The sequence below is a fragment of the Balaenoptera physalus genome, assembly GCF_965194825.1.
Source record: "Balaenoptera physalus genome assembly, chromosome: 2".
NCBI lineage: Eukaryota > Metazoa > Chordata > Mammalia > Artiodactyla > Balaenopteridae > Balaenoptera > Balaenoptera physalus.
The window spans coordinates 37,424,903-37,449,585 of NC_138883.1; the positions used below are offsets into that span (position 1 = coordinate 37,424,903).

The window sequence follows — 24,683 nt, forward strand, 5'->3', positions numbered from 1 at the left end:
ATGTGACTGAATTGCTGCTATCTCATGATGAAACTTGAACAGATGAGGAGTTGCTTCTTATGGATGAGCAAAGAAAGTGGTTTCTTGAGATAGAATCTACTCCTGGTGAAGATGCTGTGAAGATTGTTGAAAGGACAGCAAAGGATTTAGAATATTACATAAACTTAGTTGATAAAGCAGGGACAGGGTTTGAGAGGATTTACTCCAATTTTTAAAAAGATTTCTGTGGGTAAAACTCAAAAAGTATTACATGCTGAGAGAAATTGTTTGTGAAAGGAAGAGTCAATTGATGCGGCAGACTTCATTGTCATCTTATTTTAGGAAGTTGCCTCAGCCATCCTAACCTTCAGCAACCACCACCTGCTTAAGTCAGCAGCCATCAGCATGGAGGCAATTTCAATTGCCTCCATCAGCAAAAAGATTATGACTCACTGAAGGCTCAGATGATGGTTAGCATTTTTTAGCAATGAAGTATTTTTAAATTATGGTACGTACATTGCTTTTTTAGACACAATGCTATTGCACATTTTATAGTATAGTGTAAACATAACTTTTATATGCACTGGGAAACCAAAAAATTCATGTGGTTCGCTTTATTGTGATATTTGCTTTATTGCAGTGGTCTGCAGTATCTCTGAAGTATGCCTGTAATGCAAGAGTGGTGGTTTTTTTGGTTGGTTTGTTTGTTTTTTGGGGTTTTTTTTTTTTTGTAATTCATAAAATCATGACTTTTTAATCACAATAAAATATTGCTCGATGCCAGTTTTTATTATATAAGCTGTAATTTCTTTGGACTTTCCTAAATATTCCACTACATGTGTCAGACTTTTTTTTAAAATTTTTATTGGAGTATAGTTGATTTACAATGTTGTGTTAGTTTCAGGTGTACAGCAAAGTGAATCAGTTATACATATACACATATCCATTCTTTTTTAGATTCTTTTCCCACATAGGTCATTACAGAGTATTGAGTAGAGTTCCCTGCGCTATACAGCAGGGCCTTATTAGTTATCTGTTTTATATATAGCAGTGTGTATATGTCAATCCCAATTTCCCAATTTATTCCTCTCCCCCTTACCCCCTGGTAACTGTAAATTTGTTTTCTACATCTGTAACTCGATTTCTGTTTTGTAGATAAGTTCATTTGTACCCTTTTTTAAGATTCAACATATATGCGTTATCATATGATATTTGTCTTTCTCATGAAGGAGTGTTTTTAAATCTTAGAGTTTGCAAATCACTGTTTATCTGGAGGAAGTAAAAACTAGAACTTTCAAGTCCTCTGGAAGACTAATTGACAAAGTTTGGTCATTAAAAGGAAAATTAAACTAGATCTAGAATCAATGTTGTGTGAGTCTGAGACTCATGCTACCTTAAGTACTTTTCAAGAAACCTGTTACCTAACATTATCTTAAAAATACCCTAACAATAAGATAACTAAAAATAAGATCTTAAAACATAGTTCTTATATCCTAGTACAGGGAAATGGGACCACTGCATTACACAACTCCAGGGGACATTCATTATTTACATGGTATCACTGAACCACTGCAGTTCAGAGAACCCCCTGACTTACTGGTTAAAATAATGAAGATAATGCTGACAGACTTGAGCAATTATTGTGATTACCAGAAACTGGGATCATTTGATAGGAATCAAGTTTCAGCTCAGCATTTGTTGAGGTTCTGCCATGTGAAAATTACTAAAATAAGGCACTTGGGAGGTGAGGATATAAAAATAAATTAACCATGATTCTCATTCACAAAAAAATTAGAAGGTGGGGAGATAGGCATATACAATGAAAGGAAATACCAGGTAAACTCTGAGCATAGGCTTCTTGGAGGTAGGGGCAGTTAAGGTGGAACTTGAAGGGCATAGAGGTTGAAGATAGGGGTGTAGGAGGTCTTCTCTGGTGGTCCAGTGGTTGAGACTCTGTGCTTCTACTTCAGGGGGCATAGGTTTGATCCCTGGTTAGGGAACTAGGATCCCACATGCCGTGTGACATGGCCAAAAAATAAATAAAATAAATAACTGAAAATAGGGGTGTAGAACTGTAAAAGTGGTTGGAGTCAATGAAGTAGCCAGAATAACATGCTATAATGAGTTTGAAGTTGATGGGGAATCATCACAGTGTTTTGTTTTTTTAAAAATTAATTATTTTATTTTATTTTATTTTATTTATTTTTGGTTGCAGTGGGTCTTCGTTGTTGCACGCGGGCTTTTCTCTAGTTGCGGCAAACAGGGGCCACTCTTCGTTGCGGTGCGCGGGCTTATTGCTGTGGCTTCTCTTGTTGCGGAGCACGGGCTCCAGGCGCGCAGGCTGCAGCAGTTGTGGCACGCGGGTTCAGTAGTTGTGGTGCATGGGCCTAGTTGCTCTGCAGCATGTGGGATCCTCCAGGGCCAGGGATGGAACCCATGTACCCTGCAGGCGGATTCTTAACCACTGCGCCCCCAGTGAAGTCCCCAACACAGGGTTTTGAGGAGAAGTGATATTATATGATCTGAAACAGCTAAGGGCAGAATAGATATTCTTTGCTTGTGTTCTTGGAACATTCTGTTCATACCACTGTTATTGCACCTGTTATGGTATATTCTAGTTGTTTCCAAATTGGTCTCCCTAGTGAGCTGGGAAATTTTTCAGAGTTCTTAATCTTCTCAGCATCCCCAGAGCCTAGCACATGCCTGGAACATAGAAGACACTAAAGGCTTGTTTGTTGAATAAAGAATGGCTCAGAGTGTTGCTAGATTGGAGGTGGGAAGACCAAGTACGATGTCTTACAACAAACAGTGCATGAGATGGACAATGAAGCCCTGAAACAAGACAAAGACAAATGGGAAGAAAGGGGTAGATATGAAAGACATATTAGAAGTACAATGAACAGACTAAATGACTTGAGGGGGAGAGTTAAAAACAAAAGCGTGAGTAAAAAATGACTCTGATCTAATTAACATGTTTTTAAATGAATGAATTTACATATAAATGAATTTTTAACTCTTTTTTTTTTCCACACTGCACTGTTTGCGGGATCTCAGTTCCCTGACCAGGGATTGAACCCAGCCACAACAGTGAAAGCTCAGAATCCTAACCACTAGGCCACCAGGGGGCTCCCACTTCCCATTTTTTAAACATTTGATCTTGCTATTAAGAGGTATTTTCTAAATAGATCTTTCATAGAATATTTAACCCATTATTTTAAGTAAATTAATTTATGATTAAATAAATAGGTCTTAAGACAGGATCTGATCTGTAATACATAGACTCAGAGGTGAAGCAAATCACATATTTTGATAATAAATAGAAACTGATGAATGAATAGTGGAAGTGCTCAAGAAATGCCATAAAAGAATAGTTCCTTTACACAAGGAGTAAAAGTTTCACTTGTGTGAAAAGTAAGAAGGGGGTAAAAAATCTGATCCTAGAGTTTAGTACAAGGTAAAAAGATTTAAAACATTTCGTTATCAACCAGTGACGCTGAGTTCTCTTAACGAGTGACTTCACTTTTTTTCTCTAGGGAGAATTTGCTAAATTTATTTCACTAATGATTCTATTCTATTCTAAGAAGTTTTAGTTTAATAATGCTATAATTTTTTAAGGACTCCTGTCCTCACTACTTTATACTGCAAAACCGATTTCTCTTTAGAATTTTGCCAGAATATCCTAAAAACCCAACTTTAGACTATAAGCCATTTCCATTTCCTCTATGGTAGGAAGGTTGTATTTATTCTAGGAGGATTGCTCAAGGATCAAAACTATAGAACAGCTTTTAATATGCATATTTTGGGGGAAATGGAACAATATTTTATAAAGAAGATTGGTGATGTGCTGGAAATGGCATTAAAAAGCAATCTAAATGATGAAGTCAGTGCAACCCTGGAGGCTATGGTGCTGACCATGAAGAGTTTATTGAATTCTGAAGATTCTTCTTCACGCTGAGAAGCTTTATCTGGCTTCTAAACTGTAAAATTCATTTAAAAAATTTACCTCTTTTATGGTCACTTAAAGGAAAACAAAACACGACATAGGATTTGTCACATCCAGTTTTGCATTGTTCTTTGATACCAGCACTAATGGAAAGAAAATCAGGGAGGGAGATAAAAAGGAGACGGATGGTTTCATGAAAGCCAAGGATCAGTCATGGAGTCACTGCAGAAAACAGAAACCACTCTGACTTTTCCCCAAAAAATTATTTAATACAGAGAATTACATGTATACAAAATGATTGGAAAGTCTTTGTGTGGGAGCTGGGGCCAGTGTTGGATGAATGTGTGCAAAGACACACCACTGTAGATGAGATCCGAAGGTCCAGAAGTTGCTCCTACTGCCATTGAGCATTTCTTGCACAGCCACAGCTGCCTCTCAACTTCCACAAAACTGGTAAATAGGTAATGAAATGTTTTTTCTGTCCCACTCCTTGAACTTACTTACCAGCAGAAATAGCAGTGGGAAGATGGTCTTTTCTCCTTTAATTTAAACTTAATGAGAATGCATCTCTCTTTGGTGCAGCTCAGTTTACATAAAGCATGGGTCTCAAAGTGTAGTTCTCCAGATCAGCAACATTAACATCACCTGGAAACTTGGTAAAAATACAAATTCTTAGTCCCAGGCCAAACTAGAAACTCTGGGGGTAGGTCTAGCAATCTGTTTTTAAAGAAGACTTCCAGGTCACTCTGAAGCATGCTAAAGTTTGAGAACCATTGGCCTAGAGAATCCCAGCCTCCAAAAACGAGTCTGGAAAATAACAGTTTTATTTCTACTTCTATGGAACAAGAAGACATCAGGAACGGGAATGGATACCAAGTGCCAATGACTGTACCCAGCAAAAGAGCATGGCCAATGGTGTCAAAAGCTTCAGTGACATGTGGAATATGATGACAACTGAAAAGAAGTGTTGAATCTGACACAAGAGAAGAGTTTCCATGGTGAGGCATCAGGGATGAGAGATGGAATGATATAAAAATTGATTTATAGTAGATAAAGAATGAGCACAGAGGATTCTTACCATCAGTGTGGCTGGGCAATGATGAGGAGAAATGGGTTTTAGCTTGAGCTCAAATCTTTCACTTCATCTTCACGACCTTGTTTGAGCACCACCCTGCTCCATTTCAGATACTTTAGTTGCTTCTGCAGCTAATTAGCAAAGTTTGTGGAGTGCTTTTTTGGATAACTTAATTTCAAGTTCCAAGGGAGCACAAACTGCAATTTAGTGTACATCTGCAATTTAGCATATGCTTATAATTTAGTGTATAGTTATATTCTAATATGTGCCAGACACTATGTTAGGCCCTTGATATATGTTATTTTTAGTTCTTACAACCAGAATGTAAGGCGGGTAAGAAAATTTAACTTATTTGTCTTGGCCACAGTCTGTCTTGTTCCTCCAGATTTTGAGGTCTTTTCACTCTTCCATATTTTCTTTCTCTATAAAATTACTGGCTTCACAGGCGTGTGTTTTTTAAATAGCAGTATGATTAGAAAATACATAAAGGTATGTTTTGAGAACATATAAGGTTTATTTCATTGTTTGAATTCCACAGAATGTTTTAGACACCGACTTATACACATACTGGATTAAAAATTTAGTTTTAAATGCTTGATCTTCGTACCTCCTTTGCTGCTGGGAATTATAGCATTTCTAATTAATGTAATTTTATTCAGTAACAAAGTATTCCTGAACTTTTTTCTGGTTATAAAGCATATGCTGTTTTGCAAAGTCAAATGAAAGCATTTCCTCTAAAATCAGGAAGAAGACAAGGGTGCCCACTCTTGCCACTATTATTCAACATAGTTTTGGAAGTCCTAGCCATGGCAATCAAAGAAAAAGAAATAAAAGGAATCCAAACTGGCAAAGAAGAAGTAAAACTGAAACTGTTTACAGATGACATGATACTATACATAGAAAATCCTAAAGATGCCACCAGAAAACTACTAGAGCTAAACAATGAATTTAGTAAAGTTGCAGCATACAAAACTAATACACAGAAATCTCTTGCATTCCTATACACTAACAAAGAAAGATCAGAAGGAGAAATTAAGGAAACAATCCCATTTACCATTGCAACAAAAGGAATAAAATACCTAGGAATAAGCCTAAGGAGGCAGAAGACCTGTACGCAGAAAACTATGAGACACTGATGAAAGAAATCAAAGATGACACAAACAGATAGAGAGATATGTCATGCTCTTGGATTGGAAGAATCAATATTGTGAAAATATTAAAAAAAAAAAAGTCTACAAATAAATGCTGGAGAGGGTGTGGAGAAAAGGGAACCCTCCTACATTGTTGGTGGGAATATAAATTGGTGCAGCCACTATGAAAAACAGTATAGAGGTTCCTCAAAAAACTAAAAATAGAGTTGCCCATATGATCTAGCAATCCCACTCCTGAGCATATATCTGGACAAAACTATAATTCAAAAAGATACATGCACCCTTATGTTCATAGCAGCACTATTCACAATAGCCAAGACATGGAGACAACCTAAATGTCCATCGACAGATTAATAGATAAAGAAGATGTGGTACGTATATACAATGGACTACTTCTCAGCCATAAAAAAAGAATGAAATAATGCCATTTGCAGCAACATGGATGGACCTAGAGATTATCACACTAAGTGAAGTAAGTCAGAAAGACAAATACCATATGATATCACTTATACGTGGAATCTAAAATATGGCGTGGGATGAATTGGGAGATTGGGATTGACATATATACACTATTGATACTATGTATAAAATCGATAACTAATGAGGACCTACTGTACAGCACAGGGAACTCTACTCAATGCTCTGTGGTGACCTAAATGGGAAGGAAATCCAAAAAAAGAGGGGATATATGTATACATATAGCTGATTCACTTTGCTATACAGCAGAAATTAACACAACATTGTAAATAAACTATACTCCAATAAAAATTTTTTAAAAATAACAATAAAAAGAAGAAATTTGGCTTTACTTTCTTACTAGTTCATCAGGTTTACACACAGCCTATTAAGAAATTTGAACAAATTAGATTAAATTAAAAGTGAATTGACCCTTGAATGTCAGCAGTGCCTCAATTTTCTTCATCTAGTGAACTTTTTTCACTTATCAGATAGAAGAGCAGAGATTTTTTTACATGCTATCCAGAGGTAAATAACTTACCTCACAACAGCTGCACCCCTTGCTTCTCCAATCCTTTTTGGACTCTTCCCCCAGTGGCAGCCATTGGTGGCTCTTTTATGTCATGTGATGTCTCATATCATTCTTGGTTCTCTTTATAGCTTTATGATCTCTTCTTTCCTTTAGCTGCCTTAAAATATATATATAATCAGTTTAAGCCTGGCTCTTTCTCTTGACTCTTCCCTCTACCCATTTCTCCGATCAGCACAAATAAGGCCAGGAACCAAGTGGTATAAACATAGGCTGCTCTTTAGAAGAGAGGCCTGTGACCACATTCCCTTTTACAACCCATCATAAAACAAAACATCCACGGCCAAAGCATCAAGTATTTCTTTTCTGCTAGAAATTATAAAATTCATTATTTGTCTAATTTACTTTTATAACAAGATTTAAACAAAGTTAATGTTGATGAGAATAAAATCACTTATACCAAACCCTAAGTGTCAATTTGACATGATTTTTAAAATGTATTTAACATTGGAATCTACTGTTAGGAGATTCAGAAGTCTTCATTTTATTGTATAATAATGTATAATTTAAATACTCATAATAATCCCACTACTGGGCATATACCCTGAGAAAACCATAATTCAAAAAGAGTCATGTACCAAAATGTTCATTGCAGCTCTATTTACAATAGTCAGGACATGGAAGCAACCTAAGTGTCCATCAACAGATGAATGGATAAAGAAGATGTGGCACATATATACAATGGAATATTACTCAGTCGTAAAAAGAAACGAAATTGAGTTATTTGTAGTGAGGTGGATGGACCTAGAATCTGTCATACAGAGTGAAGAAAGTCAGAAAGAGAAAAACAAATACCGTATGCTAACACATACATATGGAATCTAAAAAAAAAAAAAATGGTCATGAAGAACCTAGGGGCAAGACGGGCATAAAGACGCAGACCTACTAGAGAATGGACTTGAGGCTACGGGGACGGGGAAGGGTAAGCTGGGACAAAGTGAGAGAGTGGCATGGACATATATATACTACCAGACGTAAAATAGATAGCTAGTGGGAAGCAACCGCATAGCACAGGGAGATCAGCTCGGTGCTTTGTGACCACCTAGAGGGGTGGGATAGGGAGGGTGGGAGGGACGGAGATGCAAGAGGGAAGAGATATGGGGACATATGTATATGTATAACTGATTCACTTTGTTATAAAGCAGAAACTAACACACACACACACACACAAATACTCATAATGATTTAAAATCATGAAGTTTCTAAAACCAAATTTATAAATGATTTTTAAATAACACTTTCCCTTTCTCATTAGCTAAGAAATCTTCGAAACAAACTTTTCATAAAAGAAACTTCATTGCAAGAGATGAAGAATGAGCTAGAAAGTTACAAAGAAAATAATGTGCAACAGTCATTCCAGATAATGTCCCTGAAAGATGATATCAAGGACCTAGAAGAACTTATTGCTTCTCTAACCAGAATTAAATCTTTGAAAAACACCAATATTCAGAGTCTTGAAAGAGGCAACTGGGATCTAACTAGAAGAATTATAGAACTAGAAAACCTTCTAAGGTAGGGAATTTTCTGGTTTGTTTTCAAAAATGTCATTTGTCATAAGCTTGCAAATAGTATATGAACCTCATATCCTGATTGATCACAGAATTTCAATCTAATGGAATTTTACATACAGACTCAAAATTATATTTTAAAAAAATATTTTTTACTGAGATATAATTTTCATTTCATTAAAATTCACCCTTTTGAAATATACAATTCAGTAGTTTTTAGTATATTCACAAGGTTGTGCAAGCATCACCACTCTCTAATTTCAGAATGTTTCCATCAACGCCTAAAGAAACCCTATGTCTGTTAGGAGTTACTCCCCATTCCACTCTCTCCAGTCTCTGGCAATCTACTTTCTTTCTCTGTGGACTTGCCTTTTCTGGACATTTCATATGAATGAAATGATACATACAATATATGGCCTCTGTGTCTGACTTCTTTCATTTAGCCCAATGATTTCAAGATTCATCACTGTTGAGCATGAATCAGTACTTCATTTTTTTATGGCTGAATAATATTACATCATAAGGATACACCACATTTTATTTATCCATTCGTCAGTTGATGAACATTGGGTTGTTTCCTTTGCAGGGGACTTTATGAATAAGCTGCTATGAACATTCTTATATGAGCTTTTATATGACTGTATGTTTTATTTCTCTTAGGTGTATGCCTTAGGAGTAGAATTGCTGGGTCGTAAAGTAACTCTATGTTTAACTTTTTGAGGTTACTTCTGAGCAACTTCCAGGCTGGTTTCCAAAATCTTTTAATTTTGATGAAGTTTATCTTTTTTTTTTTTTTTTTTGTCATTTGTGTCTTTGGTGTTATATCAAAGAAACCATTGCCTAATCCAGTATCACAAAGATTTACATGTATGTTTTCTTTTAATAGTTATTGTTTTAGTACCTAAATTTTTGTCTTTGATCCATTTTGACTAATTTTTTAAAAAATTTATTTTATTGAAGTATAGTTGATTTACAATGTTGTGTTAATTTTTTGTACAGCAAATTAAGTTATACATATACATATATTCTTTTTTATTTACTTTTCTATTATGGTTTATCACAGGATATTGAATATAGTTCCCTGTGCTATACAGTAGGGCCTTGTTTATCCATTCTATATATAATTGTTTGCATCTGCTAATCAAAAACTCCCAGTCTATTCCTCCCCCACACTCCCTTCCCCTTGGCAACCACAAGTCTTTTCTCTATGTCTGTGAATCTGTTTCTGTTTTGTAGATAAGTTCATTTGTACCCTTTTTTTAGATTCTACATATAAGTGATATCATATGGTATTTGACTTTCTCTTTCTGACTTACTTCACTTAGTATGATAATCTCTAGGTCCATCCATGTTGTTACAAATGGCATTATTTCATTCTTTTTTATAGTTTTGTCCAGATATATGCCCAGGAGTGGGATTGCTAGATCATATGGGCAACTCTATTTTTAGTTTTTTGAGGAACCTCTATACTGTTTTTCATAGTGGCTGCACCAATTTACATTCCCACCAACAATGTAGGAGGGTTCCCTTTTCTCCACACCCTCTCCAGCATTTGTTATTTGTAGACATTTTTTTTAACTTTTTATTGGAGACAAATACACATGTAATAGTTTTTCATATCTTAAGTGTAAATCCTAATGAATTGTGGACTTTTTAATGATGGCCATTCTGAGCCGTGTGAGATGATACCTCATTGTAGTTTTGATTTGCATTTCTCTAATAATTAGTGATGTTGAGCATATTTTCATGTGCTTTTTGGCCATCTATATGTCTTCTTTGGAGAGATGTCTATTTATGTCTTCTGCCCATTTTTCAATTGGATTGTTTGTTTTTTTGTTGTTGAGTTGTGTGAGCTGTTTGTATATTTTGGAAATTAAGCCCTTGTCGGTTGCATCATTTACAAATATTTTCTCCCATTCTGTAGGTTGTCTTTTCATTTTGTTTATGGTTTCCTTTGCTGTATGAAAGCTTGTAAGTTTGATCAGGCCCCATTTGTTTATTTTTGCTGTTATTTTTATTGCCGTGGGAGACTGTCCTAAGAAAACATTGGTACGATTTATGCATTTTGACTAATTTTTCTATGGGTGTGAGTTAGGGGTCCCAATTCATTCTTTTTTTAAAAAAATTGTATTGGAGTATAGTTGATTTATAATGTTGTGTTAGTTTCTGCTGTACAGCAAAGTGAATCAGTTATACATATACACATATACACACTTTTTTAGATTCTTTTCCCATATAGGTCATTACAGAGTATTGAGTAGAGTTCCCTGTGCTATACAGTAAGTCCTTATTAGTTATCTATTTTATATAAAGTAGTCAAATTCATTCTTTTTCATATGAAGATCCACTTGTTGTCCCAGCACCACATGTTGAAAGGATTATTCTTTCTCCCATTAAGTTGTCTTGACAATTTTGCAAAAAAAATCAATTGACCATAAATGTATTCATTTAATTCTGGACTCTCAATTCTATTCCACTGGTCTATATGTCTATTCTCATACCAGTACCACACTGTCCTAATTACTGTAGCTTTGTAGTAAGTTTTGAAATGTGAGTCCTCAAACTTTTTCTTTTTTTTTTTTCAAGACTGTTTTGGCTACTCTGGGTCCCTTACTTTTCTATATGAATTTTAAGATTGGCTTGTTGGTTTCTGTAAAAAAGGGAGCTGGGATTTTGATAGGGATTGTGTTGAATCTGTAGATCAATTTGGGGAATACTGTCATATTAAGTCTTCAATCCATGAATATGGGGCATCTTTCCATTTATTTAGGTCTTTAATTTCTTTCAAAAATATTTTGCAGTTTTTAGTGAATGTCTTACATTTCTTTTGTTACATTTATTTCTTTATTTCTAAGTATTTTATTCTTATTTATGCATTGGAAAGAGAACTGTTTCCTTAATTTTGTTTTTGGATTGTTCATTTTCAGAGAATAGAAATATAGTGGATTTTTCTATATCAATCTTGTGTCCTGCTAACCTTGCTGAACTTGTTTATTAGCTCCTATAGGTTTTTCTGTGTGTGTGTGTTTGTGTGTGTATTCCTTAAGATTTTCTCTATACAAGACCATGTTATCGGCAAAGAGATTTACTTCTTCCTTTCTATTTATTTATTTATTGAAGTATAGTTGATTTACAATGTTGTATTAGTTTCAGGTGTACAGCAAAGTGATATATAGATATAGATATAGGTATATATATATATATATATTCTTTTTCATATTCTTTTCCCGTATAGGTTATTACAAAATATTACTATAGTTCCCTGTACTATACGGTAGGTCCTTGTTGTTTATTTTATATACAGAAGTGGGCATCAGTTAATCCCAAACTCATAATTAATCCCCCCTCCTCCACCCTTTGGTAACCATAAGTTTGTTTTCTATGGCTGTGAGTTTTTAAAATAAGTTCATTTGTATCATTTTTTTTTAGATTCCACATATAAGTGATATCATATGGTATTTGTCTTTCTCTTTCTGACTTACTTCACTTGGCATGATAATCTCTGTGTCCATCCATGTTGCTGCAAATGGCATTATTTCATTCTTTTTTATGGCTGAGTAATATTCCACTGTATATATATACCACATCTTCTTTATCCATTCATCTGTCGATGGACGTTTAGGTTGTCCATGTCCTGGCTATTGTAAATAGTGCTGCTATGAACTTTGGGGGGCGTGTATCTCTTCCAATTAGAGTTTTCATCTTTTCCAGATATATGCCCCGGAGTGGGATTGCTGGATCATATGGTAACTTTATTTTAAGTTTCTTAAAGAGCCTCCATACTGTTCTCCATAGTGGCTGCACCAATTTGCGTTCCCACAGTGTAGGAGGGTTCCTTTTTCTCCACACCCTCTCCAGCATTTATAATTTGTAGACTTTTTGATGATGGCCATTCTAACCTGTGAGAGGTGATACCTCACTATAGTTTTGGTTTGCATTTCTCTAATAATTAGAGATATTGAGAATCTTTTCATGTGCCTATTGGCCATCTGTATGTCTTCTTTGGAGAAATGTCTATTTAGGTCTTCTGCCCATTTTTTTATTGGGTTTTTTGTTTTTTTGATATTGAGCTATATGAGCTGTTTGTATATTTTGGAAATTAAACCCTTGTCGGTCACATCATTTGCAAATACTTTTTCCCAGTCTGTAGGTTGTCTTTTCGTTTTGTTTATGGTTTCCTTTGCTGTGCAAAAGCTTTTAAGTTTAATTAGGTACCATTTGCTTACTTTTGCTTTTATTTCCATCACTGTAGGAGACCCATCCAAAAAATTATTGTTGCGATTTATGACAAAGAGTGTTCTGCCTATGTTTTCCTGTAGGAATTTTATGGTATCTGGTGTTACATCTAGGTCTTCAATCCATTTTGAGTTTATTTTTATATATGGTATTAGAGGATGTTTTAATTTCATTCTTTTACCTGTAGCTGTCCAGTTTTCCCAGCACCACTTGTTGAAGAGACTGTCTTTTCTCCATTGTATATTCTTTCCTCCTTTGTAGTAGATTAATAGACCATAAGTGCATGGGTTTGTTTCTGGGCTTGCTATCCTATTCCATTGGTCTACATATCTGTTTTTGTGCCAGTACCATACTGTTTGGATTACTGTACCTTTGTAGTATAGTCTGAAGTCAGGGCACATGTTTCCTCCAGCTCCATTCTTCTTTCTCAAGATCGTTTTGGCTATTCTGGGTCTTTTGTGTTTACATACAAATTTTAAAATTATTTGTTCTAGTTCTGTGAATAATGCCATTGGTAATTTGATAGAGATTGCATTGAATCTGTAGACTGCCTTGGTTAGTACGCTCATGTTAAATAATATTAATTCTTTTGATCCAAGAACATGGGATATCTTTCCATCTGTTGTGTTGTCCTCAATTTCTTTCATTGCTGTCTCATAATTTTTGGTAGGTTTATTTCTAGGCACTTTTTTCTTTTTGATGTGGTGGTAATGGGATTGTTTCCTTAATTTCTCTTTCTGATAGTTTATTTAGTGTATAGAAATGCAACAGATTTCTTTATTTTAATTTTTATCTTACATCTTTACCAAATTCATTGATGAGCTCTAGTAGTTTTCTGGTGGTGTTTTTAGGATTTTGTATGTATAGTATCATGTCATCTGCAAACAGCGACAGTTTTGTTTCTTCCTTTTGAATTTGGATTCCTTTTATTTCTTTATCTTCTCTGATTTCTGTGCCTAGGACTTCCAAACCTATGTTGAATAAAAGTGGCAAGAGTGGGCATACTTATCTTGTTCCTGATCTTAGAAGGAATGCTTTCAGCTTTTCACCATTGAGTATGATGTTGTGTGTAGCTGTGGGTTTGTCATATACAGCCTTTATTATGTTGAGGTATTACTTCTTCCTTTCTAATCTGGATGCTTTTAAGTTATTTTTCTTGTCTATTGCCTTGACTCAAACTTCCAGTGCATTATTGAAAGAAAGTCATGAGAAACAGACATCCTTCTTTTGTTCTTGATCTTAGGTGGTGGTGGTGGTGGGGGGGTTCAGTCTTTTACCATTAAGTATGATGTTAGCTATGGGTTTTTTGTAGATGCCCTTTATCAGGTTGAGGAAATTCCCTTCTACGTTTGTTGAGTGTTTTTATCATTAAAATGTGTTGGATTTTGTCAAATGATTTTTCTGCATTTATTGGGATGATTGTGTGGTTTTGTCCTTTATACAATGTGTTATTCTTAGACCCGTGGTTGCTTAACTGGTTTACAGACAGAGGAGATATTTGATCATGTGGCCTTAGTTGATAGGAGGGGAAACAAAGTCATTAATTTTCCCTCTTATAATATGAATAATATTTAAGTAAGTCATACAATATGAAAAGCTATTGTATTCAGATGTGAATGTGTATTCAGATGTGAAGCTGTTTCTATTCTACATTAGTTAGTATATATTGCCTCAATGAATAGGTTGAAGTTTCTTCCGGGTCTTGCATTTCCAAAATCTCTTTTGAAAAGAAAATATATAGGATCTTAAAACTAAGTGATAAAACAAACCTTTACTCAGGCTGAGAAATTATTAAAATTAAAGGCTAGCAAGAGGGAGAGTAGGATTTCCTTTTTTTCTGGTTGTGCAGTGTATGAAAAAAGAAGACTGACAAAGTTCAAATGAAGAACTGTTTAAAAGAAATTCATCATTCCAATAATTATCTTCTCAGTGATAAGCTACCACCTGAAGTTGGTCTATAGTTTAACTCCTAACAGCTGACCAAGCATTGCAGACTCTTCAGCACAATTTTTTAAAAATAAATTTTAATTAATTAATTACTTATTTATTTTTGTCTGTGTTGGGTCTTCATTACTGCACAGGGGCCCTCTCTAGTTGCGGTGAGCGGGGGCCACTCTTTGTTGCGGTGTGCGGGCTTCTCACTGCAGTGGCCTCTCCTGCTGCAGAGCACGGGCTCTAGGCGTGCAGGCTCCAGTAGTTGCAGCGTGTGGGCTCAAGAGCACAGGCTCAGTAGCTGTGGCACATGAGCTTAGCTGCTCCGTGGCATGTGGGGTCTTCCCGGACCGGGGCTCGAACCCGTGTCCCCTGTGTTGGCAGGCGAACCCTTAACCACTGCGCCACCAGGGAAGTCCCTTCAGCACAATTTTTAATACGGCTGTAGAGTGAGTCACTCTGGACTTTTTGTTTTGTCTTTGATGCCAACAAGGAAGATGGCTATGTGGCATACCATACACTTTTTTTTTTCATATTTATGTTCATGTTGAAGAGGGAGAGAATTGGAAGCTGTTCCCATGGAGTGAACTCTGGAGGAGACTTGGGACAAAGGATTGTTCTTAGGCTGTATCTGGTCCCCAGCCCCTTTAGCTGTCCTCTCTTTGCATTTAGTGCAGTTGGGAATAAATTTTCAGACCCAGCACATTTTGCTTTGTTCTATTGGTTACTGAAAGAGGTATGTTGAAATCTCCAATTATGATTGTGGATTTGTGTCTCTCACTTTTAGTTCAACTTTTGCTTTATGTATTTTGAAACTATTTGCATTCTAATATAGGATGTCTATATCTTTCTGTTGAATTGTCACTTTTATTATTATAAAATGTCCCTTTAATTTATTTATTTGTTTATTTATTTATTTATTGGTATCTATCCTGCTTAGGATTTGCAGAACTTAATCTATCAAATGATGTCTTTCATCAGGTTTTGAAAATTCTTGGGAATTATTTTTTTTAAATATTGTATTTCTGTCCCATTCTGTGTCTACTCTCATTCTAAGACTACAGTTGCAGGTGTTAGACCTTTTGAGTGTGACCTACATGTTTCTAATACATATTTTTTTTTAATTAAAATTTTCTCTTTAGATAATTCAGATAGTTTCTTTGACCTGACTCAAATTCACTAATTCTGTAGGATGCAAATCTTAGATAGAAGAGAACATAAAAAACATGGAAGGTGGACTGAAACTTTAACCTAGCCTCAAGGTAGAAAATGTTACCAATATCTACCAATGGTTAATCAAAACAAGAACCAAATAATTAACTGTTTGTATATTTGATAATAAAATAAGTTTTTACATATGCTATTCTCTATTGCTGTATTATTATTTCTAATTCCTTTACCCCTCGTGCAACCCCATTCAGGGATTCAGTTGAAGAGCCCATGCAAGTGTTACTAAAATGGGAGTACTTTTGCCCCTCATCCCTTGTCCCTCAGTGTCTACAGGGGATCGTTCCAGGACCCCTGAGGGTACCAAAATCTGCAGATGCTAAATCCCTTATATAAAATAGTATAGTATTTGCATATAACCCATGCACATCTCCTGTGTACTTTAAATCATCTCTAGATTACTTCTAATACTTAATACTATGTAAATGCTATGTAAATGGTTGCTGGTGTGAGGCAAATTTAAGTTTTGCTTTTTGGAACCTTCTGAAAAGAATCTTTTTGAATACTTTCAATCCATGGTTGGTTGAATCCATGGATGTGGAACCCTCGAATACAGAGGCCCACTGTGCTTGTACACATGTGGAACCTCCTGATCATCACAATATTACCATAGTAGCAGACAGATATTCATACTCAAATTTCCTCTTGAAAAGGCTGGTTTCAAAATTGACCTCCCCCAGGGGAACTACTACAGGACTTAACACTGATTGTTGTTCTCTTCATTTCTCTACCATTTCTTATCTCTCCCTAGAAATAGTTGGGTAACTGCACAGTTCTTTTCATAAGAAATACATTTTTACTTAATACACATGTTTAATATACTTTAAATGGGGGTTTTTCTTTTTATTATTTTAATTGAAGTTTGAAAATTGGTTTCAAGATATCGTTACCTGCCAATATCTTACACAGAGTACATCTGATTGAAAGAAAAAAAGCAGAGCGAAAAGTAGGCCTTTTGGAGAAAAAGTTAGCAGGTGTTAACAGATTCACCCCTTATATGAGTATGAAAGAACAAGAAGACAGTTTCATGACGAAGGTGAGAACAAATTTTGATTGATTTTTGAAGAAACAGGATTTTTATTACCTTGTGTTACTCCAGGCGATAATTGGCAAATGTTGAGTGGTTTATTGGTCCTCTTCTTATGGAGGATAAAAGGAAGCAGTACAGCATGGCTGACTGGAAGAGTTTCTGAGGTATGGAGAAAAAGTGCACGGCAGATCTGAAGGTCTCTGTGATACTAAAGAAAAGGTTAGAGGGAATGGAGCTTTGAGAGAAATGGGAGGAAGTGGTGGTTAGAGAGTGAAATATTCAAGTTTTAAATTTCTGGTATGGGTTAGTTCCTGCTGCTGACAACATCTGGGTTTTTGGATTTGGGTGTAAGGATTGAATAGGGGTGTAGGTGAAAGTCATTGAAACTGAAGCACAGGAGTCACAAAACTAAATTGGTGGATCATCTACACTGGACATTGAAATCTAGAATCATGGCATGAGTTGGGTTTAGAAGGAAGAGGTTATCCTGGTCCCTAGTAGATAGCAATTCACAGGATGAATGAAAGTTTTATGGAAGAATGTTGGAGGAGGATGGGAGATGGACTACTGTCAAGGAAGTGGTAAAATTTATTTTGAAATCCATGGACCCAAACTGTTTATTATATATTCTGAATGTAAAATAAGGCCCATCACGATCCCCTTAATGTGAGGAGTTCCACTTAAAAAAATTCAGCAACTACTTTCAGAGTTTAAAGTAATTCCAATTTTTAATCACCTCTTTCAAGTAATTCACAGTAACACTTTCCATGTTTTTCACTTCTCTGACTTATCTGTCACATCTCCGAAAAACTCTCCCACACCGGAGTCCATGTAGCTCTGACCTTTTCTTCCACTGCTCTTTTATTCTACCTCTTTTTTCTGGGCTTTTAGTGAGACAAACCCATCATTACTTCAACAACTCTAGCTCCCCTTCTATTTCCCAGTTTCACATGACAAAAAGCCCAGAAACTAAACTTGTTTACTCAGTTTTCAGAATAGAATGTGGCAAGAGATGAAAAGAAGACTGGAATTTATAAAGGCAGAATATTCTTGGGAGAAGTGGGGGGAAGGAGAAGTACAAGCATTATCTTTTATTTTTTTCCTGTTTACAGTGGAAGCAAGGTGCTTAAAAGGGAAAGGTTGGGGGAAAGAAATGTGACTTATTTATGCTTTTACATTATCAAAGCTGTTACTATTAAATGATGTTCTATAATCATAATTAAGTCTTTATGAAAATATCCATTTCCCTGCCAGCTTTTCAGTTAATAGTCTTAGCATTCATTGGGAATCCTTGCCTGAATCAATTATTTTGTTAGGAAAAGTAAAATGCTGAGTTTTAAAATTCTATCATTATTCCTACATTTATTAGCTCAAAATATTCTGTAAACAGTTCCTCCATAAACTGGAGCAGTTCGGTTAGCTGCTTCTCTAAGCTAAATTTCCTATGTTCTCAAAGCAGTTTCTCTATAACATCATTTTTTTTTGCCCTCCCCACCTGCCCCCACATAATATTTTAATACTATATTTAAATTTTAAAAAAATTTAATTTTTTTTTTTTGTAATGTCTGAAACATTTATATTAACATATTTCCATACAAATAACCCAATGAAAGTTTAGTATTAGTTGTTTTGTTTGTTTTTTTATACTGCAGGTTCTTATTAGGCATCAATTTTATACACATCAGTGTATACATGTCAATCCCAATCGCCCAATTCAGCACACCACCATCCACACCTCACCGCAGTTTTCCCCCCTTGGTGTCCATATGTCCATTCTCTACATCTGTGTCTCAACTTCTGCCCTGCAAACCGGTTCATCTGTACCATTTTTCTAGGTTCCACATACATGCATTAATATATGATATTTGTTTTTCTCTTTCTGACTTACTTCACTCTGTGTGACAGTCTCTAGATCCATCCACTTCTCAACAAATGACTCAATTTCATTCCTTTTTATGGCTGAGTAATATTCCATTGTATATATGTACAACATCTTCTTTATCCATTCGTCTGTCGATGGGCATTTAGGTTGCTTCCATGACCTGGCTATTGTAAATAGTGCTGCAATGAACATTCGGGTGCATGTGTCTTTTTGAATTACGGTTTTCTCTGGGTATATGCCCAGTAGTGGGATTGCTGGGTCATATGGTAATTCTATTTTTAGTTTTTTAAGGAACCTCCATACTGTTCTCCATAGTGGCTGTATCAATTTACATTCCCACCAACAGTGCAAGAGGGTTCCCTTTTCTCCACACCCTCTCCAGCATTTGTTGTTTGTAGATTTTCTGATGATGCCCATTCTAACAGGAGTGAGGTGATACCTCATTGTAGTTTTGATTTGCATTTCTCTAATAATTAGTGATGTTGAGCATCTTTTCATGTGCTTCGTGGCCGTCTGTATGTCTTCTTTGGAGAAATGTCTATTTAGGTCTTCTGCCCATTTTTGGATTGGGGTGTTTGTTTCTTTGATATTGAGCTGAATGAGCTGTTTATATATTTTGGAGATTAATCCTTTGTCCGTTGATTCATTTGCAAATATTTTCTCCCATTCTGAGGGTTGTCTTTTCGTCTTGTTTATGGTTTCCTTTGCTGTGCAAAAGCTTTGAAGTTTCATTAGGTCCCACTTGTTTATTTTTGTTTTTATTTCCATTACTCTAGGAGGTGGATCAAAAAAGATCTTGCTGTGATTTATGTCAAAGAGTGTTCTTCCTATGTTTTCCTCTAAGAGTTTTATAGTGTCCAGTCTTATATTTAGGTCTCTAATCCATTTTGAGTTTATTTTTGTGTATGGTGTTAGGGAGTATTCTAATTTCATTCTTTTACATGTAGCTGTCCAGTTTTCCCAGCACCACTTATTGAAGAGACTGTCTTTTCTCCATTGTATATCTTTGCCTCCTTTGTCATAGATTAGTTGACCATAGGTGCGTGGGTTAATCTCTGGGCTTTCTATCTTGTTCCATTGATCTATGTTTCTGTTTTTGTGCCAGTACCATACTGTCTTGATTACTGTAGCTTTGTAGTATAGTCTGAAGTCAGGGAGTCTGATTCCTCCAGCTCCATTTTTTTGCCTCAAGACTGCTTTGGCTATTCGGGGTCTTTTGTGTCTCCATACAAATTTTAAGATGATTTGTTCTAGCTCCGTAAAAAATGCCATTGGTAATTTGATAGGGATTGCATTGAATCTGTAGATTGCTTTGGATAGTATACTCATTTTCACAATGTTGATTCTTCCAATCCAAGAACATGGTATATCTCTCCATCTGATGGTATCATCTTTAATTTCTTTCATCAGTGTCTTATAGTTTTCTGCATACAGGTCTTTTGTCTCCCTAGGTAGGTTTATTCCTAGGTATTTTGTTCTTTTTGTTGCAATGGTAAATGGGAGTGTTTCCATAATTTCTCTTTCAGATTTTTCATCATTAGTGTATAGGAATGCAAGAGATTTCTGTGCATTAATTTTATATCCTGCAACTTTACCATATTCATTAATTAGCTCTAGCAGTTTTCTGGTGGCAGTTTTAGGATTCTCTATGTATAGTATCATGTCATCCGCAAACAGTGACAGTTTTACTTCCTCTTTTCCAATTTGTATTCCTTTTATTTCTTTTTCTTCTCTGATTGCCGTGGCTAGGACTTCCAGAACTATGTTGAATAATAGTGGTGAGAGTGGACATCCTTGTCTCGTTCCTGATCTTAGAGGAAATGCTTTCAGTTTTTCACCATTGAGAATGATGTTTGCTGTGGGTTTGTCATATATGGCCTTTATTATGTTGAGGTAGGTTCCCTCTATGCCCACTTTCTGGAGAGTTTTTATCAGGAATGGGTGTTGAATTTTGTCAGAAGCTTTTTCTGCATCTATTGAGATGATCATATGGTTTTTATTCTTCAGTTTGTTAATATGGTGTATCACATTGATTGATTTGCGTATATTGAAGAATCCTTGCATCCCTGGGATAAATCCCACTTGATCGTGGTGTATGATCCTTTTAATGTGTTGTTGGATTCTGTTTGCTAGTATTTTGTTGAGGATTTTTGCATCTATATTCATCCGTGATATTGGTCTGTAATTTTCTTTTTTTGTAGTGTCTTTGTCTGGTTTTGGTATCAGGGTGATGGTGGCCTCATAGAATGAGTTTGGGAGTGTTCCTTCCTCTGCAATTTTTTGGAAGAGTTTGAGAAGGATGGGTGTTAGCTCTTCTCTAAATGTTTGATAGAATTCACCTGTGAAGCCATCTGGTCCTGGACTTTTGTTTGTTGGAAGATTTTTAATCACAGTTTCAATTTCATTACTTGTGATTGGTCTGTTCATATTTTCTGTTTCTTCCTGATTCAGTCTTGGAAGGTTATACCTTTCTAAGAATTTGTCCATTTCTTCCAGGTTGTCCATTTTATTGGCCTAAAGTTGCTTATAGTAGTCTCTTAGGATGTTTTGTATATCTGCGGTGTCTGTTGTAACTTCTCCTTTTTCATTTCTGATTTTGTTGATTTGAGTCCTCTCCCTCTTTTTCTTGATGAGTCTGGCTAATGGCTTATCAATTTTGTTTATCTTCTCAAAGAACCAGCTTTTAGTTTTATTGATCTTTGCTATTGTTTTCTTTGTTTCTATTTCATTTATTTCTGCTCTGATCTTTATGATTTCTTTCCTTCTGCTAACTTTGGGTTTTGTTTGTTCTTCTTTCTCTAGTTTCTTTAGGTGTAAGGTTAGATTGTTTACTTGAGATTTTTCTTGTTTCTTTAGGTAGGCTTGTATAGCTATAAACTTCCCTCTTAGAACCGCTTTTGCTGCATCCCATAGGTTTTGGGTCGTCGTGTTTTCATTGTCATTTGTCTCTAGGTATTTTTTGATTTCCTCTTTGATTTCTTCAGTGATCTCTTGGTTATTTAGTAACGTATTGTTTAGCCTCCATGTGTTTGTCTTTTTTACGTTTTTTTCCCTGTAATTCATTTCTAATCTCATAGCGTTGTGGTCAGAAAAGATGCTTGGCATGATTTCAATTTTCTTAAATTTACTGAGGCTTGATTTGTGACCCAAGATGTGATCTATCCTGGAGAATGTTCCGTGCGCACTTGAGAAGAACGTGTAATCTGCTGTTTTTGGATGGAATGTCCTATATATATCAATTAAATCTATCTGGTCTATTGTGTCATTTAAAGCTTCTGTTTCCTTATTTATTTTCATTTTGGATGATCTGTCCATTGGTGTAAGTGAAGTGTTAAAGTCCCCCACTATTATTGTGTTACTGTCGATTTCCTCTTTTATAGCTGTTAGCAGTTGCCTTATGTATTGAGGTGCTCCTATGTTGGGTGCATATATATTTATAATTGTTATATCTTCTTCTTGGATTGATCCCTGGATCATTATGTAGTGTCCTTCCTTGTCCCTTGTAACATTCTTTATTTTAAAGTCTATTTTATCTGATATGAGTATAGCTACTGCAGCTTTCTTTTGATTTCCATTTGCATGGAATATCTTTTTCCATCCCCTCACTTTCAGTCTGTATGTGTCCCTAGGTCTAAAGTGGGTCTCTTGTAGACAGCATATATATGGGTCTTGTTTTTGTATCCATTCAGCCAGTCTATGTCTTTTGGTTGGGGCGTTTAATCCATTCACGTTTAAGGTAATTATCGATATGTATGTTCCTATGACCATTTTCTTAATTGTTTTGGGTTTGTTTTTGTAGGTCCTTTTCTTCTCTTGTGTTTCCCACTTAGAGAAGTTCCTTTAGCATTTGTTGTAGAGCTGGTTTGGTGGTGTTGAATTGTCTTAGCTTTTGCTTGTCTGTAAAGCTTTTGATTTCTCCATCAAATCTAAATGAGATCCTTGCCGGGTAGAGTAATCTTGGTTGTAGGTTCTTCCCTTTCATCACTTTAAGTATATCATGCCACTCCCTTCTGGCTTGCAGAGTTTCTGCTGAGAAATCAGCTGTTAACCTTATGGGAGTTCCCTTGTATGTTATTTGTCGTTTTTCCCTTGCTGCTTTCAATAATTTTTCTTTGTCTTTAATTTTTGCCACTTTGATTACTATGTGTCTCGGCATGTTTCTCCTTGGGTTTATTCTGTATGGGACTCTCTGCGCTTCCTGGACTTGGGTGGCTATTTCCTTTCCCATGTTAGGGAAGTTTTCGACTATAATCTCTTCAAATATTTTCTCTGGTCCTTTCTCTCTCTCTTCTCCTTCTGGGACCCCTATAATGCGAATGTTGTTGCGTTTAATGTTGTCCCAGAGGTCTCGTAGGCTGTCTTCATTTCTTTTCATTCTTTTTTCTTTAGTCTGTTGCGCAGCAGTGAATTCCACCATTCTGTCTTCCAGGTCACTTATCCGTTCTTCTGCCTCAGTTATTCTGCTATTGATTCCTTCTAGTGTAGTTTTCATTTCAGTTATTGTATTGGTCATCTCTGTTTGTTTGTTCTTTAATTCTTCTAAGTCTTTGTTAATCATTTCTTGCATCTTCTCAATCTTTGCCTCCATTCTTATTCCGAGGTCCTGGATCATCTTCACTATCATTATTCTGAATTCTTTCTCTGGAAGGTTGCCTATCTCCACTTCATTTAGTTGTTTTTCTGGGGTTTTTTCTTGTTCCTTCATCTGGTACATAGCCCTCTGCCTTTTCATCTTGTCTATCTTTCTGTAACTGTGGTTTTTGGTCCTCAGGCTGCAGGATTGTAGTTTTTCTTGCTCTAGTTTACTCTTTTGAGTATGTCCTTGTCTCTCTTATGACTCTGTAACTCTTTATTTCTATTGAGAGCCTTTTCTCCTGAAGCTTTGTATTATGACTATACTTATATTTCAAAAGGAGGGAAGTAGATGTCTCAATATTAAATTCCATATGGGAAGTTTAACATGTGTGTCGGCATATTTAGGACAAGGATGAAGCTATCCTGGTCAAGAACTTTGAGAGAGACAACATTTTTCACTCTGAATGACCAAAAGTTGGACAGAAAATTTGGGATAAATGTCAACAAGATTTGATCCATAAGGAAAAACAATTACCTGAGTTACACAGACCTCCGTATTCATTCAGCTGGGAAACTAAAACTGAGCCATCACTCTATCAGAAATTCCTCAGTCAGTTGTCTACTCTTCCCAGCAACAGTGTTGAACCCATACCAGCCACAGAGAAAGGTGTGAAAGAGAGCATTCAGGAGACTGGTGCAAATGAGCGATCTTGGAAGTCCATAAGTGTATTGACAGATGAGTTACTCTTTCAAATTAGTTTTAAGATGTGGGTTTTGATGTTAGCCGATTTAGTAAACTCTGTGGCTCTGAGTTTATTTTTATTGCTACAGTGATAAAAGGGAAGAGAATGTCCATTATCACAGTAGAGGTAGTATAGTGTGTTTGTTAAGAGCCGAGAGGCCTGGTATGAATCCCAGCTCTGCCATTAGCAACTGTGTGCTCTTGGGCAGGTTACTTATGCTCTCTGTGCCTCAGTTTCATTTGTAAATTTTGGCAGGAGTGGGGTAGGGTTGGGGTAGGTTTAGTTCCTGTCCCACAGAATGGTTGTAAGGATTAAATGGATTAATACATGATAAATGCTTCAGTTCAGTAAGCTCAA

At 35.9% G+C, this 24,683-nt stretch overlaps 1 protein-coding gene across 2 annotated transcripts in view; it reads left to right on the plus strand.

The window, feature by feature from the left end:
- Nucleotides 1-24,683, plus strand: part of LOC309650869 (uncharacterized protein) — a 58,594-nt gene that overhangs the window by 19,690 nt on the left and 14,221 nt on the right. Inside the window, exons 5-7 of one of the 2 annotated variants that reach the window (XM_082442786.1) lie at nt 8,449-8,705; nt 17,006-17,132; nt 23,989-24,155. In XM_082442786.1, coding sequence (XP_082298912.1) covers nt 8,449-8,705; nt 17,006-17,132; nt 23,989-24,051 — 447 coding nt within the window. In that variant the 3' untranslated portion in view covers nt 24,052-24,155. Of the gene's footprint in view, nt 1-8,448; nt 8,706-17,005; nt 17,133-23,988; nt 24,156-24,683 lie in introns of those variants that run through there. The other variant, XM_082442785.1, reaches the window with a different exon arrangement.